The sequence below is a fragment of the Argentina silus genome (genome assembly GCF_951799395.1).
Source record: "Argentina silus genome assembly, chromosome: 21".
Lineage (NCBI taxonomy): Eukaryota > Metazoa > Chordata > Actinopteri > Argentiniformes > Argentinidae > Argentina > Argentina silus.
The window spans coordinates 3,150,688-3,164,458 of record NC_139675.1 but is presented as its reverse complement, the minus strand read 5'-3'; the positions used below and the strand labels follow the sequence as shown (position 1 = coordinate 3,164,458).

The window sequence follows — 13,771 nt, the reverse complement described above, 5'->3', positions numbered from 1 at the left end:
CATGGAGTATTCAATATCATTGTTATGGAATCAAATCGAAATATTAAAGCAAGGAAAATGGAGGGGGGCGGGGAGCCGCGTCTCCGATTCTACTCGGACTTTCCCGAAGGTCGGTCGACACATCTCCTGGCTCTTCAGACACTGGGAGCAAGGATGGAGGAACAGGCTACCAAGCTCCTCGAAGAAGGGATTCTAAAGAAAGTCATTAGTCCTGGTAAAGGAGAGGTATCAACGTTTCCTGATGGCACCAAGGTAAATTCGTTGTTAATAGTATTGTATGGCTGCTTTGGATTCACATCTCAGATTATATTTTTTTATGAATTTAGCCATCGCAGTTAGCATTGGCTAACGTTAGGTTAGCTGTCATTTTCGTTTAATTTCCAAGATTTATCATGTTTATACAGTGTGTTTATACTTGCATTCACTGTCTTAAATTAAAAATACTTACTGCGTTGTTTTGAATAGTGGTCGTCAACCAATATAGCTTTATTTAAGTTAAGTTAGGATTTTTTTCTTTAACATTTGATGGTTGTCCAAAGTAGGCGGTGCTTTTACAGGATGGCCATGTTTTTATTCCTAATGATTGGTTGAACGGCTTTTTCCTCTCTCCTATTGGTTGATGTATATGTCCGTTAACACTTTAGGACTGGCCCAACCTACCACCTTCTTGCATTGGTTGAAATAGATGTATATATTTATATTTTTCTGGCGTTATAATTGGACAGTACGCATGATTGACGTTATTGCTATTAAATCGGCATGAATTTACGATTAACTTGTAGCTTCCTCCGGAATCGACTCACCCCTTTCCGCAGACGTTTCAAGCGCTGATAAAATTACTGAATCAATCTGTTGTTTGAAAACGAGGTTTTTCTTTGGCTGATGACGAGCATTAATAACCATGCTATCAAGGCTTATTCTGATAGATGAAAGTGTAAACAGGCCTACTGTCTTAACATGAAAACTAATCTGTAAGCCATTCGATTGTAACAAAGCACAGCCAGTTGAATGCAACAGGACACACACTCTCTCACACACTCTCTCACACACAGGCTTTCATACTTCCACTAACGCTCTAGCCTGTGTGATGGTGCTGGATGATGACACTCACTCTCACACCCTCGTACGCACACACACACACACACACACTCTCTCTCTCTCTCTCTCTCTCTCTCTCTCACACACCACACACACACACATTCTCACTCTCTCACACACAGACTCTCTCACACACACATTCTCATACAAACACACATACCCTGACCCTCACACACCCAGCATAACACCATCTTTAACCTGTGTGTGTGTGTGTGTGTGTGTGTGTGTGTGTGTGTGTGTGTGTGTGTGTGTGTGTGTGTGTGTGTGTGTGTGTGTGTGTGTGTGTGTGTGTGTGTGTGTGTGATCAGGTGGTGTTCCACTACCGCTCCAGCCTGTGTGACGGCACGGTGCTGGATGACTCCAGGACCATGGGGGGCCGCAGCAAGCCTATGGAGCTCATCCTGGGCAAGAAGTTCAAGCTGGCCGTGTGGGAGACGGTGGTCACCACCATGAGGGAGGGGGAGATCGCTGAGTTCACCTGCGACGCCAAGGTAAGTGGACCAGACTTGCATGATTTGAAACCTTACAAAAAACGAGAAATTAACACTTTTTTTCTCTTCTACGCACACAGACACGCACACATGCACACACAGGGTTCCGGGGTCATTGAGGAATTTATGGTTTATAGGTATATGGTTTATTTGACAGGGTATTTGTTGTTCATTGTTTAATGTTTACATAGCCATTAGAATTTATCAGCACACTTGACTTCACCACCAAATCCTATCCAGTATAATAAACCAACAGTGAATGTTGAATGATGTTTTTATTTGAATTTAATGTGTATTTACCAAGGGAGACACACGTAGACCAAGGTCTCTTTTGCAGGTGTGCCCTGTTTACAATAGAAATATGTTTACAAAACGACACCTTAAAAACACTCTTTCTCTCTCTCTCCCCTCCCTCCCTCTCTCCTCCTCCCTTCTTTCTCTCTCCCTCCCCCCTCCCCCCCCCCCTCCCTCCCTCATCTCTTCTCCCCCCCTCCCCAGCACACATCCCTGTACCCTCTGGTGTCCCAGTCCCTGAGGAACATCAGTGCGGGTAAAGACCCCCTGGAGGGCCAAAGACATTGCTGCGGCATTGCCCAGATCCACTCCCACCACTCCCTGGGCCACCCGGACCTGGACACCTTGCAGGCCAGCCCACAGCCCCTGGTCTTCACCCTGGAGATGCTGCAGGTAGGGGGGAATAGGGAGGGAGGTGGGGGGGGAGTAGGGAAGGAGGTGGGAAGGAAGTGGGGGGGAGTAGGGAGGGGGTGGGGGGGAGTCTCTCTTTCTCCTTTGTAGTAGGGGTTAGATCTATTCATTCTAACTCTCTCTCTCCCATTCTAGGGGTTAGATCTATTAATTCTACCTCTCTCTGTTTCTCTCTCTCCTCCCTGGTAGGGGTTAGATCTATTCATTCTAACTCTCTCTGTCTCTCTCTCTCCTCCATGGTAGGGGTTAGATCTATTCATTCTAACTCTCTCTGTCTCTCTCTCTCCTCCATGGTAGGGGTTAGATCTATTCATTCCAACTCTGTCTCTCTCTCCTCCCTGGTAGGGGTTAGATCTATTCATTCTACCCGTGCGTGTCTCTCTCCTCCAGGTGCTGGTCCCAGGCTCGTTCAGACTGGACATCTGGGCGATGACAGACGAGGAGAAGCTGGAGGCGGTGCCCCAGATCCACAAGGAGGGGAACGCCCTCTTCAAGAGAGGGGAGGTGAAGGAGGCGGCCGAAAAGTACCACAACGGCATCGCCTGCCTCAAGAACCTCCAGATGAAGGTAACAAGCAATACAGATCTATATATCTATATCTATACCTGTATCCACTATATGTAATAATAATGATAATATATATATATAGCGCTTTTCTCACTACTCAAAGACACTACATTCCACGGCGAGAACAAGAATAGATAGATGCATTAAAAAGTAAAACAAAAGCACAGTCAGTAAAAAGAACAGTAAAAAAGATTAAAAGCCAGTTTAAAAAGATGGGTTTTGAGTATAGACCTGTACTGGATGTAGTGAGGGCCGAGCTGGCGCACTGTGCGTGTTTTTGTTTTTGTTTGTGTTAGTTTTTCACCCACCACCACCACCACCACCTCTCTCTCCTCTCTCTTTGATCGACACCACCACCACTACCACTACTACCACCACCACCACCAACACCAACACCACCCTCTCTCTTTAAACGACAACATGTTAACTCATCTGAGTGGTTCTAGTGTTGTAACCCCGCCCCCCTTTCTTCCTGTGGTCCAATCAGGAGCGGCCGGGTGACGAGTGCTGGATCAAGCTGGATCACATGATCACGCCGCTGCTGTTGAACTACTGCCAGTGTCAGCTGATGCAGGGACAGTACTATGAGGTCCTGGACCACTGCACCTCCCTGCTCTTCAAATACGAAGGTGAAGCTGGAGACAGAGCTTAGAGAGAGGGACCACTGATCTTCAAATATACACAGCTTAGATAGGGATTGTTTCATCTGTACACACACACACACACACACACACACACACATTTTGATTTGACAAGGCAATAGCCATGCAAGGAAAACATGTCATGTGATCAAGTCATTGATCAACAGCATAACAACAGGCATATTTTCTATTTTACAAATTGAAGGTTGAAGGTGAAAGAACTGAAAACAATGCATTGTGCAAGAGTGAAGGGGCAAGTTATAATAGCACAGTCATATTCAGTAAACATTTGTTTTCCTTCCATCTCCGTCTGTCTCTCTCTCTCTCTCTCCTTCCTCCCCTCTTGCCCCCCCCCTCCAGACAACGTGAAGGCCTACTTCAAGCGAGCCAAGGCCCACGCGGCGGTGTGGAACGAGGCCGAGGCCAGGGCGGACTTCGCCAAGGCGATGCAGCTGGACCCGTCTCTGGGCCCGTCGGTGGCCAAGGAGCTGAGGTCCCTGGAGGACCGGATCAGAACCAAGGAGAAGGAGGAGAAGGGCCGCTACAAGAGTCTTTTCAGCAGCAACGCTGCCCCCCAGGCCCCCGCCACAGCCACCACGGTTAGTCCTGTTACTGCTGCCCCACCAGGCCCCTGTTACTGCTGCCCCACCAGGACACTGTTACTATTGCCCCACCAGGCCCCTGTTACTGCTGCCCCACCAGGACACTGTTACTACTGCCCCCCCAGGCCCCTGTTACTGCTGCACCTCCAGGCCCCTGTTACTGCTGCCCCACCAGGCCCCTGTTACTGCTGCCCCACCAGGCCCCTGTTACTGCTGCCCCACCAGGCCCGTTACTGCTGCCCCCCTAGGCCCCTGTTACTGCTACACCACCAGGCCCCTGTTACTGCTGCCCCACCAGGCCCCTGTTACTGCTGCCCCACCAGGACACTGTTACTACTGCCCCCCCAGGCCCCTGTTACTGCTGCACCTCCATGCCCCTGTTACTGTTGCCCCCCCAGGCCCCTGTTACTGCTGCCCCCCCAGGCCCCTGTTACTGCTGCCCCCCCAGGCCCCTGTTACTACTGCCCCCCCAGGCCCCTGTTACTACTGCCCCCCCAGGCCCCTGTTACTGCTGCCCCCCCAGGCCCCTGTTACTGCTGCCCCCCCAGGCCCCTGTTACTGCTGCCCCACCAGGCCCCTGTTACTACTGCCCCTGCCACAGCCACCACTGTCGGTCCGTACATGTGAAGAGATGCAGTCTAACTTGGAAAATGTCTGTTATTAAAAATGTCATATGTTTTCATCCTTTCAGGGTTAAAACAAGATGACGTGACTTTCTATGAAAAACAAGAGAAGAGAAGAGAAGAAAAGCAGTTGTGGACACATTGCTGACACACGTGTAGTTACATCCACACACCAAAGCCATACCCACTTTCCCTGAAACGCCTCTCTCACACACACACACACACACACACACACACATACACATACACACACCACTGATACCTCAGCAAAAAATCACATTATTTTCATAACACAATCACCTTTTCAATTCACTGTCTTAGAATGACTTTACACACTCTTTCAAACACACATACACACACACACACACACACACACTGCACAAGCACAGGAATGAGCTTCAACCCCTCACCCCTGGCAGCCGGACTGATGAGCCAATTCTTCTCAGAGACAATCATCCAATATGATACGTTATTATATATGTATGTATGGACACCAGTGTAATACCCATCACTTACCCCACACACACCAGGGGAGGCTGGTGGGGGTAGACATCGGAGGACAGGCTCATTTTAATGCATGGAACGGAATAATTAATGGTATCAGTTGCGTGTTTGATACCATTCCTTAATCCGTTCCATGCATCACAATGAGCCCGTCCTCCGATGTCTGCCTCCGCCAGCCTCCCCTGACGCACACAACCACACCCCTTGTTCATGTACTACTTTCTATGTGCTCTATATCTATATCTGTTATATTATTACTCCCTGTGTGTATGATCTATATTATCATTATTACTGTTGTTATTATGACTGTATTACATTTCATTTCTAAAACTGTGTTTATTGCCATTATATTTGATCTCTTAATCTGTTATGTTCCGATGCGTATGATGTATGAACTGTTTTGCCCTGCAACACCTCCCTGCCCCTCCGTCTCACCTTCTCCACCAGCCCTGTTGTCCAGTGGAGGGCTGCTCTCTGTGTAAAGCAGTAAGGAGTTGGTTTGTTGACATTTGTTGGATGACTTGTAGTGGGGATAGTGGCCATAACTTGGCCCAGTCCCATTTCTGCCCCTAGTGCCTAGTCTCTAATGCATGCCATCATATGGAGGCTGGTGGAGGTAGAAATCAGAGGACGGGGCTCATTGTAATGCATGGAACGGAATGAGGAATGGTACACTTCCATGCATAACAACCCGTCCTCCGGTTTCTACCTCCACCAGCCTCCCCTGGTGTGGATATGACAGGACTGGATAGGTGAAAGCAATACCGTGAAGCCTGCTGGAGCAGTCGCCATGTTGCTTTCACGTATCACAGTCCCTTCAGATCTGTGAACACCCAAGGGAGCAAGGGTCTAGGGAATGAAATGTAGTCAGGGGCTCACTAGACCCAGGTGACAAGGACGAGAAGAGCCTCTTTTTACACAGGACCCATTTCTGTAGGTTTGCACCAGGGGAGGCTGGTGGAGGTGGAGATCGGGGGGGACGGTCTCATTGTAATGCATGGAACGGAATGAGGAATGGTATCTCATCCTCCGATGTCCATCTCCACCAGCCTCCCCTGGCTTGCACACCGAGTGACTGACAGACACACACTGCTGGTCAAATCAGCATTCTACCCCTCTATCCCCCTGATGTGAAGTCCCTGTGTCTCAATAACGTAAGAGGCTTCACACACGACAGAGCCGACCCGAACCACACCTTGCTGGCCCGGATATTGTCCCTTTTGTGTTGATGCATAAGCAGTTTAGCCCAGAACCCAAAAGCCACAGCTTGGCTCGGCTCTGTAATGTAAAGCCTATTTGAGTGTAAGCATCTACTCCGGTGTCAGTCAGGCCTATGGAGTGGGGCTTGTTATGGACGCCTTCTGTGACACGTCAACGCCCGGCCGCTCCTGTACTCTTCTGGCCGTCTCTAGCTGTTGAGTTGTTCTGACGGAGAAGGCAAATAAAGAAGTGTAACTTGTTATGTGTTGTGTGTTGTTCTTACTCACACAGATTACTCACTCACTCACACAGATTTTAGACACACACAAATGACACCGTAGTTAGTTTTTTTTTCCATTCAAAAACTTTTTTTCTATCATCATTTTATTCAGATTTAAGTACAGAACTGCAAAAAGTGGGTTTACAAAATTGCCATACTAACATGAGGTGTGTGTGTGTGTCGGGGAGAGGTATTAGTTCAATTAACTAGGTGGCGACAAAGAGACTGAGCTATTTGAAATTTGAAAGCAGAATGAGTGTGGGGGGAGGGGGGGAGCGGGAGAGTGGGCTGAGTGGGGTGGGGGGGTTGAGTGTTGGGCGAGGGAGAGAAGCAGGGGTGTATTCAAGATGCTTGATGTGTTTCTGGAGTGCCCTGCAGAGTGAGCGAGGGCGAGCTGGTCCTTTGGTAACTGAGGGTGTCAGAATAGCAGCTGAGATTCTGAGTACCAACCTCAAAAGACAGTTTATTGACAACTATGACATCATTAGCATTCATTACCAGAAACCCCCCCCCCCCCCCCCCCCCTGCAAGTTCTCTCCCATTCTGATTGGCTTACAAACACACCCCATCGCACCATAACAGCCACCTGATTGGCTCCTAGAGTGTTTCACTCTAGTCACACATAAGCAAATGCTGAGTTTTTCAGATGCTTAGCAAACATTTTCTCAACACTTTCAGAGTGAACACTCTGTTCACTTTTGGGATGGATGCATTTTGAATAGACCCCCCCCCATCCCCCCATATGAGGGACTGTATAGAAGTGAGGGGGAGGAACAGTAGTGGTGTGTGTGTGCGTGTGTGTGTGTGTGTGTGTGTGGGGGGGGGGGGGGGGGGGGTGCTCTGGGTGAGGATAGGAGACGGGAGGCTGTGACACCTATACACAGGGAGAGGGGGAGAAAGAGAGAGAGAGAGAGAGAGAGAGAGAGAGAGAGAGAGAGAGAGAGAGAGAGAGAGAGAGAGAGAGAGAGAGAGAGAGAGAGAGAGAGAGAGGGATGAAGGAAGAGAGGAGGGGTGTAGGAGAGATCGGAAAGAGGGGTGAAGAATGAAGGGACAGGGAAAGAGGGATGACAGGATCCAGGAGGGGTTATGTGCGAGCGCTTCTCTCAGTCTCAGCCAAACATTCCCTGACCAGGGCCCTGGCATGGATGATACCTGCAGAAGAGGGAGAGAAGAACGACAGAGGAAAACAGAGAGAACGTGTTAACACCTCCATAAAAACACGTTGTTTCTGGCCCCCCCCCAAAGAGATTCACAGCTAAAAACTGGAGGACAAGAGTGTTTCTGTGTCAATTTAATTGGTCCAGGTTCAACACCTGCTGACCAGTCATGTGAGTGAGGTCAGAGCAAGATGGCCGCCGTGTGGGAGAGCATGCTTAGGAGTGTTTGATACAAGCGGTAATAATTGCAGCCATACATTCTCTATGGGACTACCTTCCTCATCAGATCAGTTGAGAAGTCTATAGTAAGGCATCGGGTCGGCACAATGTCCTCCCTGGGATTAACCTCTCGTATCAACCGGACGACTGACTAACCCTGACCATCTCCCACCAGGAATACTACCGTCCACCAAGCAACTGACTGGTGAGCAAGGCTATGGGGTAGTTAGTTAGCATCCCCCTCTATACAGTCTTATGGACCGAGAGTCAGAGACTTTGTCATGTATCAAAGTAAAAATGACCCCGCCAAGACACAGTTTGTGATAAAAAATCCTTTCACTCACTTGTGTTACTTTTCAACTACCAGGGGAGAACTAGGGGGATACTACTACGAAGCGAGCCAAGGGAGTTAACTTAAGCTCCAACTCAGGATTTGGTCAAAGTTAGCTCGCTAACTGATGCTAATTAAATTCGCTATTACTTGCTGTTCAATTACTTTGCAAGACAAATTTGGCAAGCTTGCTGCCCGTCACAGGAGAGAACCACCCGACGAACCATCAGAGTCAGTGAAAGAACGATGTTATTGGCATGGCAGGGTCATTCTTATTCTTATTATCAATACATGACAAAGTCTCAGACTCTATCTGTCCATAGGACTGCATAGAGGAGGATGCTATCCAGCTAGGAGCTCCAGAAGTGGTGATTATCATGTCTCGTTGTCACTGTGAAATCCTTTTGGTTATTATACGTTCTTCTGTCCTGCACCTGATAAATTGGATGTGCACATTTTAGAGAAGGTTGAGATTTAATTCAAAAAAATCTGTAATCATCTTTTCTTGTCTGCATTTTGGTCAATGGGTGAGGAGCAGTAGAGGCTGGTAGAGGTAGAAATCGGAGGACGGGCTCATTGTAATGACTGGAATAAGGAATGGTACCAAACACACGTAAAGAATGGTAATGTTTGATACCATTCTTTATTCCATTTCTACCTCCACCAGCCTCCACTGGTGAGAATGACAGATTCTCAGTTTGGTCTGTGTGTTGGAACTCTGTCGACTCCTGACTGGTGCAGCAGTAGTTGTATGTCAAACCTCAGTGCTTGAGGACCGTGGCGTCTACTGCGTTTCTTCCTCCCTTCAACTTCACTTCAGAGTTCCCCTAATTGGCTAGAGATTCCACACATGGTAGACAACAAGGCCCTTCAGGAAATGACTGTCACCCAGCTAACTTGATGCAACCAGACATTCCCTCCTGATTAATTCCTAACTAACATGCTGGCATGGCAATGAAGTGTTGAGCGTCAACATGAACATGCAGATGAGAGATGTGTTTGGTTGGACAGACAGACAGACAGGCTGGCAGACAGGCAGCCAGACAGATAGAGACAGGCTGGCAGACAGGCAAGCAGAGACAGACAGACAGGCCAGACAGGCAGACAGACACAGGCCAGACAGACAGACAGGTGAGGCTGCAGTACCTCTCTTTAGCCTCTCCATGGCGCTCTTGCTGCCTGCGTACGTGGGCCGGATCTCACGACTCATCTCCTCGATGACCGACAGCAGCTCGCTATAGGTGGAGCCCTGAGACACCTTCACTGGCTGTGTATGTGTGTACACACGTGTGTGTGTGGTTGTGTTTGTGTGGGGTTGTGGGTGTGTGTGTGTGTGTGGGGGAGGGGGGGATACACAAAAAGGGGTCAGAAAAGCAAGTAGAAATGCTTACTGCATCCATGAAAGATTACCAACAGTTCTTGTAGAGTACACAGCAGGGTCAACACAGAGATGTTGCAATGATGTGTGCACCTGGACCTCTACATTATCCAGAAAAATTGCATCATCTTGGACTATATTACATCATCATCATTATCATCATCATCATCATCACACCATTTAACCCAGAGTGTGATGAGGGAATCCCACTCATAGGAATACAATGAGTAGAATGGACATGCCCATTCAAATTAACATTCCATGGTGGGTGTACTGGCGGCCATCTTTTGTTGTACCATTTGGAAGTCTTACTTCACAGCTTTATTTATTGGAATGTTCAGTCAGATGATGCTGAGTTGCTATGGTGCCGCCTTTGAATTGGTTGCTTCTCTCTGTGTTACATGCAGTAACAATGATTACCATGGCAATTATGTATTACAATCCGCTGGTAAAGTGGAACGTCTCTCGACAACCAAACAAACATTCAGCAATGCGAAACTGAAAATGGTAATAATTGGCTGCTAAATGTACTCCCACCATAATATCATTTAATATTCCTCATTATTTCACTATGGTATGAGGGACCATGTCTGTTCTATTTCTATGGTATGAGAGACCATGTCTGTTCTACTCTATTTCTATGTATGTTCTACTAATTCTATTTCTATGGGTCAGTCATACCTGTACGAAGCCCATGGAGGGGGGGCCGAAGTCACTGAAGGCTGGTCTGAAGTTGGAGGAGGAGGGGAGGGAGGGGGAGGGCACACTGGAGCCTGAGAGAGAGAGAGAGAGAGAAAGAAAGAGAGAGATCAGTTGCACTGAAGCACCCTACCAATAGTACATACACAAACACCTACACGTATACACAACCAATAGTTACCCCCCCCCCCACACGCACACCTACACGTAATAGTTACCCCCCCCCCACACACACACACACCTGCGAACAAGAGGAAACAGCACTGAAACACCCTACCAATCGTTGTCTCTCTCACACTCACACTACCAATAGTTACCCCCCCCCCCCCACACACACACACACACACACACATACATACATACATACATACACACACACACACAGGCGAACATGAGGAAACAGCACTGAAGCCACCCTACCAATAGTTGTCTCGTGCACACACGCACGCGCGCACACACACACACACACACACCTAACAGAGGAAACCGCACTGATGCGTCCTACCAATGATTAACACACGCTAGCATGGCAACAGGCAGGGTGGTAGTTCACTTGTTATGAACCGAGAGATGATGGTTACACTGTGTGTGTGTGTGTGTGTGTGTCTGGACAGCACGAAGGTCACCGGTAATTCCAGCAGATATTAGTGAGCCAGATGGCAATGCATGAATGCATGAATGCATGCATGCATGCATGAATGCATGCATCCTTCCTTCCTTCCTTCCTTCCTCCCTAGCCTAGTAGCTAAACACTGATCTGTGTATAATCAGATAAGTGAATGTTCCTACTTCCATGAATCAACCCTTGGCAGCTGGACCTTTCTTTGAGGAAGAGAAGGAAACCTCAGACTAAGGTTAAGCGTCTGATCTCATGTGAGTGAGGTCTAAAATGTATTCACATCACACACCCAAACACAGCTGAAGCAGTCACCTGTCCATAATTCAACTTAAACTAATTCCCCGTTTTGAAGATTCCAGTGTAGAAATAGTCGCCTGCCTATCAATCCTCTGCATTAGTTTGTTGTCGTGTACTTCTAATAATTTAAAAATCAAATAGTTAATATCATTATATCTTTATAACAACCCCAAAATGCTAAAATCCCCATCTCTTGTTTTCATTCTCTTTGATACCACGCAAGTTGAAGATCCACTGGTTCAGTTCACCACGTTCCGACATTTGCATACAAACGGACGATATTTGCATACATTCCGACATTTGCATACATAAGCACGAATAAAGAAGATGAATAATTATGGCAGAATATCAGGGGGTACCGCTCATACCTGGTGGGGTGTGGGTGGAGCCGGACGGGGCGGGGGCGATCGGTTTGTAGCTCATCGTGGCGATGTCAGTCCGGAGCTCCCCGTACGTCGCCCCGCTGGAGTCCGTCCCGTCTACCCGGTGTTTATACAGCTTTCCTGGTGGGTTTGAGCTCCTAAGAGCTACACCACGTAGAATGGCCGGAGAGCAAAGGTAGAATAGTCAGTTGGCATTGGTCTATGTAGCTTCCAGTTACACATGACATTCATTCATCCACATTCCGATTCAGCCTGTATCGGTGCACATACGTGCATTCATTCATCATGATGACCTGTCTGTGTCCCGAAGCGGGGTCATTTGGCCAACGACGTTAAACATACACAGCCACTAGAACGGACCTGTCTGGTGTCGTCGCTAGATAACCATTTAGGTGAGGTATCTAGCTCAGGTATCTAGCTCAGGTATCTAGCTCGGTAAACAACGGCTGTCACGACCTGCTCATATTAGCAGCTTATCGAAAGCTTTAGCTACTAGCTAGCTTTAGCTACATCCACATATTAAGTCGGGTGCCTCTTGCTCATTAATTTAACTGACAGTGAATACGGTAAGGGAGGTGTAATGAATGAAATCAACTATATCAACGAACATATCAACTAATGTCATGACAGCACAGTGATGTTTTTCTATATGTGTGTGTGTGTCAAATGAGCTAACTGTCTAGCTAGCGAGCTACCCCTAGTACACTTGCCAGACAGCTTTCTATACCAAAAAACACACAAGGCGGGGGTGCTGAACCGTTATTAGCGTGCAACATCCACACCAACGACTGAACATTAATTTGAAAGATATCTTTGCATTTATTACAATAAAGACCATCATGTAGGTGGCACGCATGTTGAATAAATGTTACCTTTCTACGGATAGATAGAAGATCCTTTTCAGGACGAAGAGCTGTCAAACAGCTTCCTTTCTGCTGAGTACCGAATACCACTGCGCGTGCGCGCTGTCATATTTACTTATTCATTAGTGTATAATTTGCGATGTTGCCATTGGCTAAGTGTCTTTGAGTAAATGAGAGAAAAATAAATATGCATAGCCTAGAATCTCACCTGATTCAACCAATCAGGAGCTTGTTGATGAACTGAATCATGGTATTTGAAAAACCTAAATAAAAGTAATTGGTTCGAAATGAGCTAGAAACAATTGTCTTCAACATGTACCTTAGAACCAGGGTTGAAAGTCACTGGCAAATCACAGAAAAACCTTCTGTATGAAGCAAGGCAGTGCATGGTACCCCTCTGTACCCCGCCTAAGAAACAAAAATCTGAGGGAAACTTGACTGACGCATGGCCTTATTTAACCCCATTATCTCAGAACTGGGGCAAAGCGACACTGTATTTACATGGCTGTACAAATACCCACATTACTGGTTGATTACAGTCACAGAGGATACAAATTATTGTAACTCTATTAGACTCTGTTCTAACTCTTAACTCCACACAACTTTCAAAGTACAAACCATGCAATATTTGCTGTTTCAGGCTGGTGGAAGTACAAATCGGTGGACTGGTATCAATTACATGTGGTTGATTCAATTTCTCATTCTATCCCATGCATTACAATGAGCTGTCCTCAGATTTCTGCCTCCAGCAGCCTCCCCTCAAGTATTGATATGTGCCCTGTTTTGTCTGGGCTATAGGGTGGGTGCAACATATACAATTAGTTTCACATAGTGCAACTGGAACGCATAGAATAAAACTAACATTGACAAGCACTACAGTTTAAAACATCAATGCACTGTACACATTGAGCAGCAAGAACGTTTTGGTTCACCGCCCTCCCCCACCCCCACTCACACACTTCATTTTCCATCATACTGTTTACCCTAGCTGTAAATGTTCTACCTCCTGCTAAAAAAACAATCTAGCAGTAGGTTGACCACAATGTACAAAAAACAATGCAGTTGGTTGTTCTGGTGCCGCTCGGGCAATTTAGGGTGTTGATCGAGGACCCTT

At 47.2% G+C, this 13,771-nt stretch overlaps 2 protein-coding genes across 2 annotated transcripts; one reads left to right on the top strand and one right to left on the bottom strand.

Annotated features, from left to right (window-relative positions):
• The first annotated feature begins 142 nt into the window (after window positions 1-142).
• On the top strand, window positions 143-5,247 carry aip (aryl hydrocarbon receptor interacting protein). Its single transcript, XM_083692606.1, has 7 exons — window positions 143-252; window positions 1,407-1,589; window positions 2,088-2,276; window positions 2,685-2,861; window positions 3,349-3,490; window positions 3,863-4,101; window positions 4,796-5,247. The coding sequence occupies exons 1-7, from the start codon at window positions 154-156 to the stop codon at window positions 4,799-4,801; spliced, it is 1,035 nt and encodes a 344-aa protein (XP_083548732.1). The 5' UTR covers window positions 143-153; the 3' UTR covers window positions 4,802-5,247.
• A 1,541-nt stretch (window positions 5,248-6,788) lies between these two features.
• cdk2ap2 (cyclin dependent kinase 2 associated protein 2) lies at window positions 6,789-12,739 on the bottom strand. The gene is made up of 5 exons (XM_083693336.1): window positions 12,667-12,739; window positions 11,780-11,938; window positions 10,478-10,569; window positions 9,565-9,685; window positions 6,789-7,863 (listed from the first exon to the last, which is right to left on the bottom strand). The coding sequence occupies exons 2-5, from the start codon at window positions 11,832-11,834 to the stop codon at window positions 7,796-7,798; spliced, it is 336 nt and encodes a 111-aa protein (XP_083549462.1). The 5' UTR covers window positions 11,835-11,938; window positions 12,667-12,739; the 3' UTR covers window positions 6,789-7,795.
• Window positions 12,740-13,771: the final 1,032 nt, after the last annotated feature.

Excerpts from the sequence above, each read along its gene's own strand:
- aip (XM_083692606.1), top strand. The coding sequence starts at position 154 with ATGGAGGAACAGGCTACCAAGCTCCTCGAAGAAGGGATTCTAAAGAAA. Across the intron at positions 1,590-2,087 it reads AGTTCACCTGCGACGCCAAG|CACACATCCCTGTACCCTCT; the intron begins GTAAGTGGACCA and ends CCCCCTCCCCAG. Across the intron at positions 2,862-3,348 it reads TCAAGAACCTCCAGATGAAG|GAGCGGCCGGGTGACGAGTG; the intron begins GTAACAAGCAAT and ends TGGTCCAATCAG.
- cdk2ap2 (XM_083693336.1), bottom strand. The coding sequence starts at position 11,834 with ATGAGCTACAAACCGATCGCCCCCGCCCCGTCCGGCTCCACCCACACC. Across the intron at positions 10,570-11,779 it reads CTCCACCCACACCCCACCAG|GCTCCAGTGTGCCCTCCCCC; the intron begins GTATGAGCGGTA and ends TCTCTCTCTCAG. Across the intron at positions 7,864-9,564 it reads CATGGAGAGGCTAAAGAGAG|GTATCATCCATGCCAGGGCC; the intron begins GTACTGCAGCCT and ends CCTCTTCTGCAG.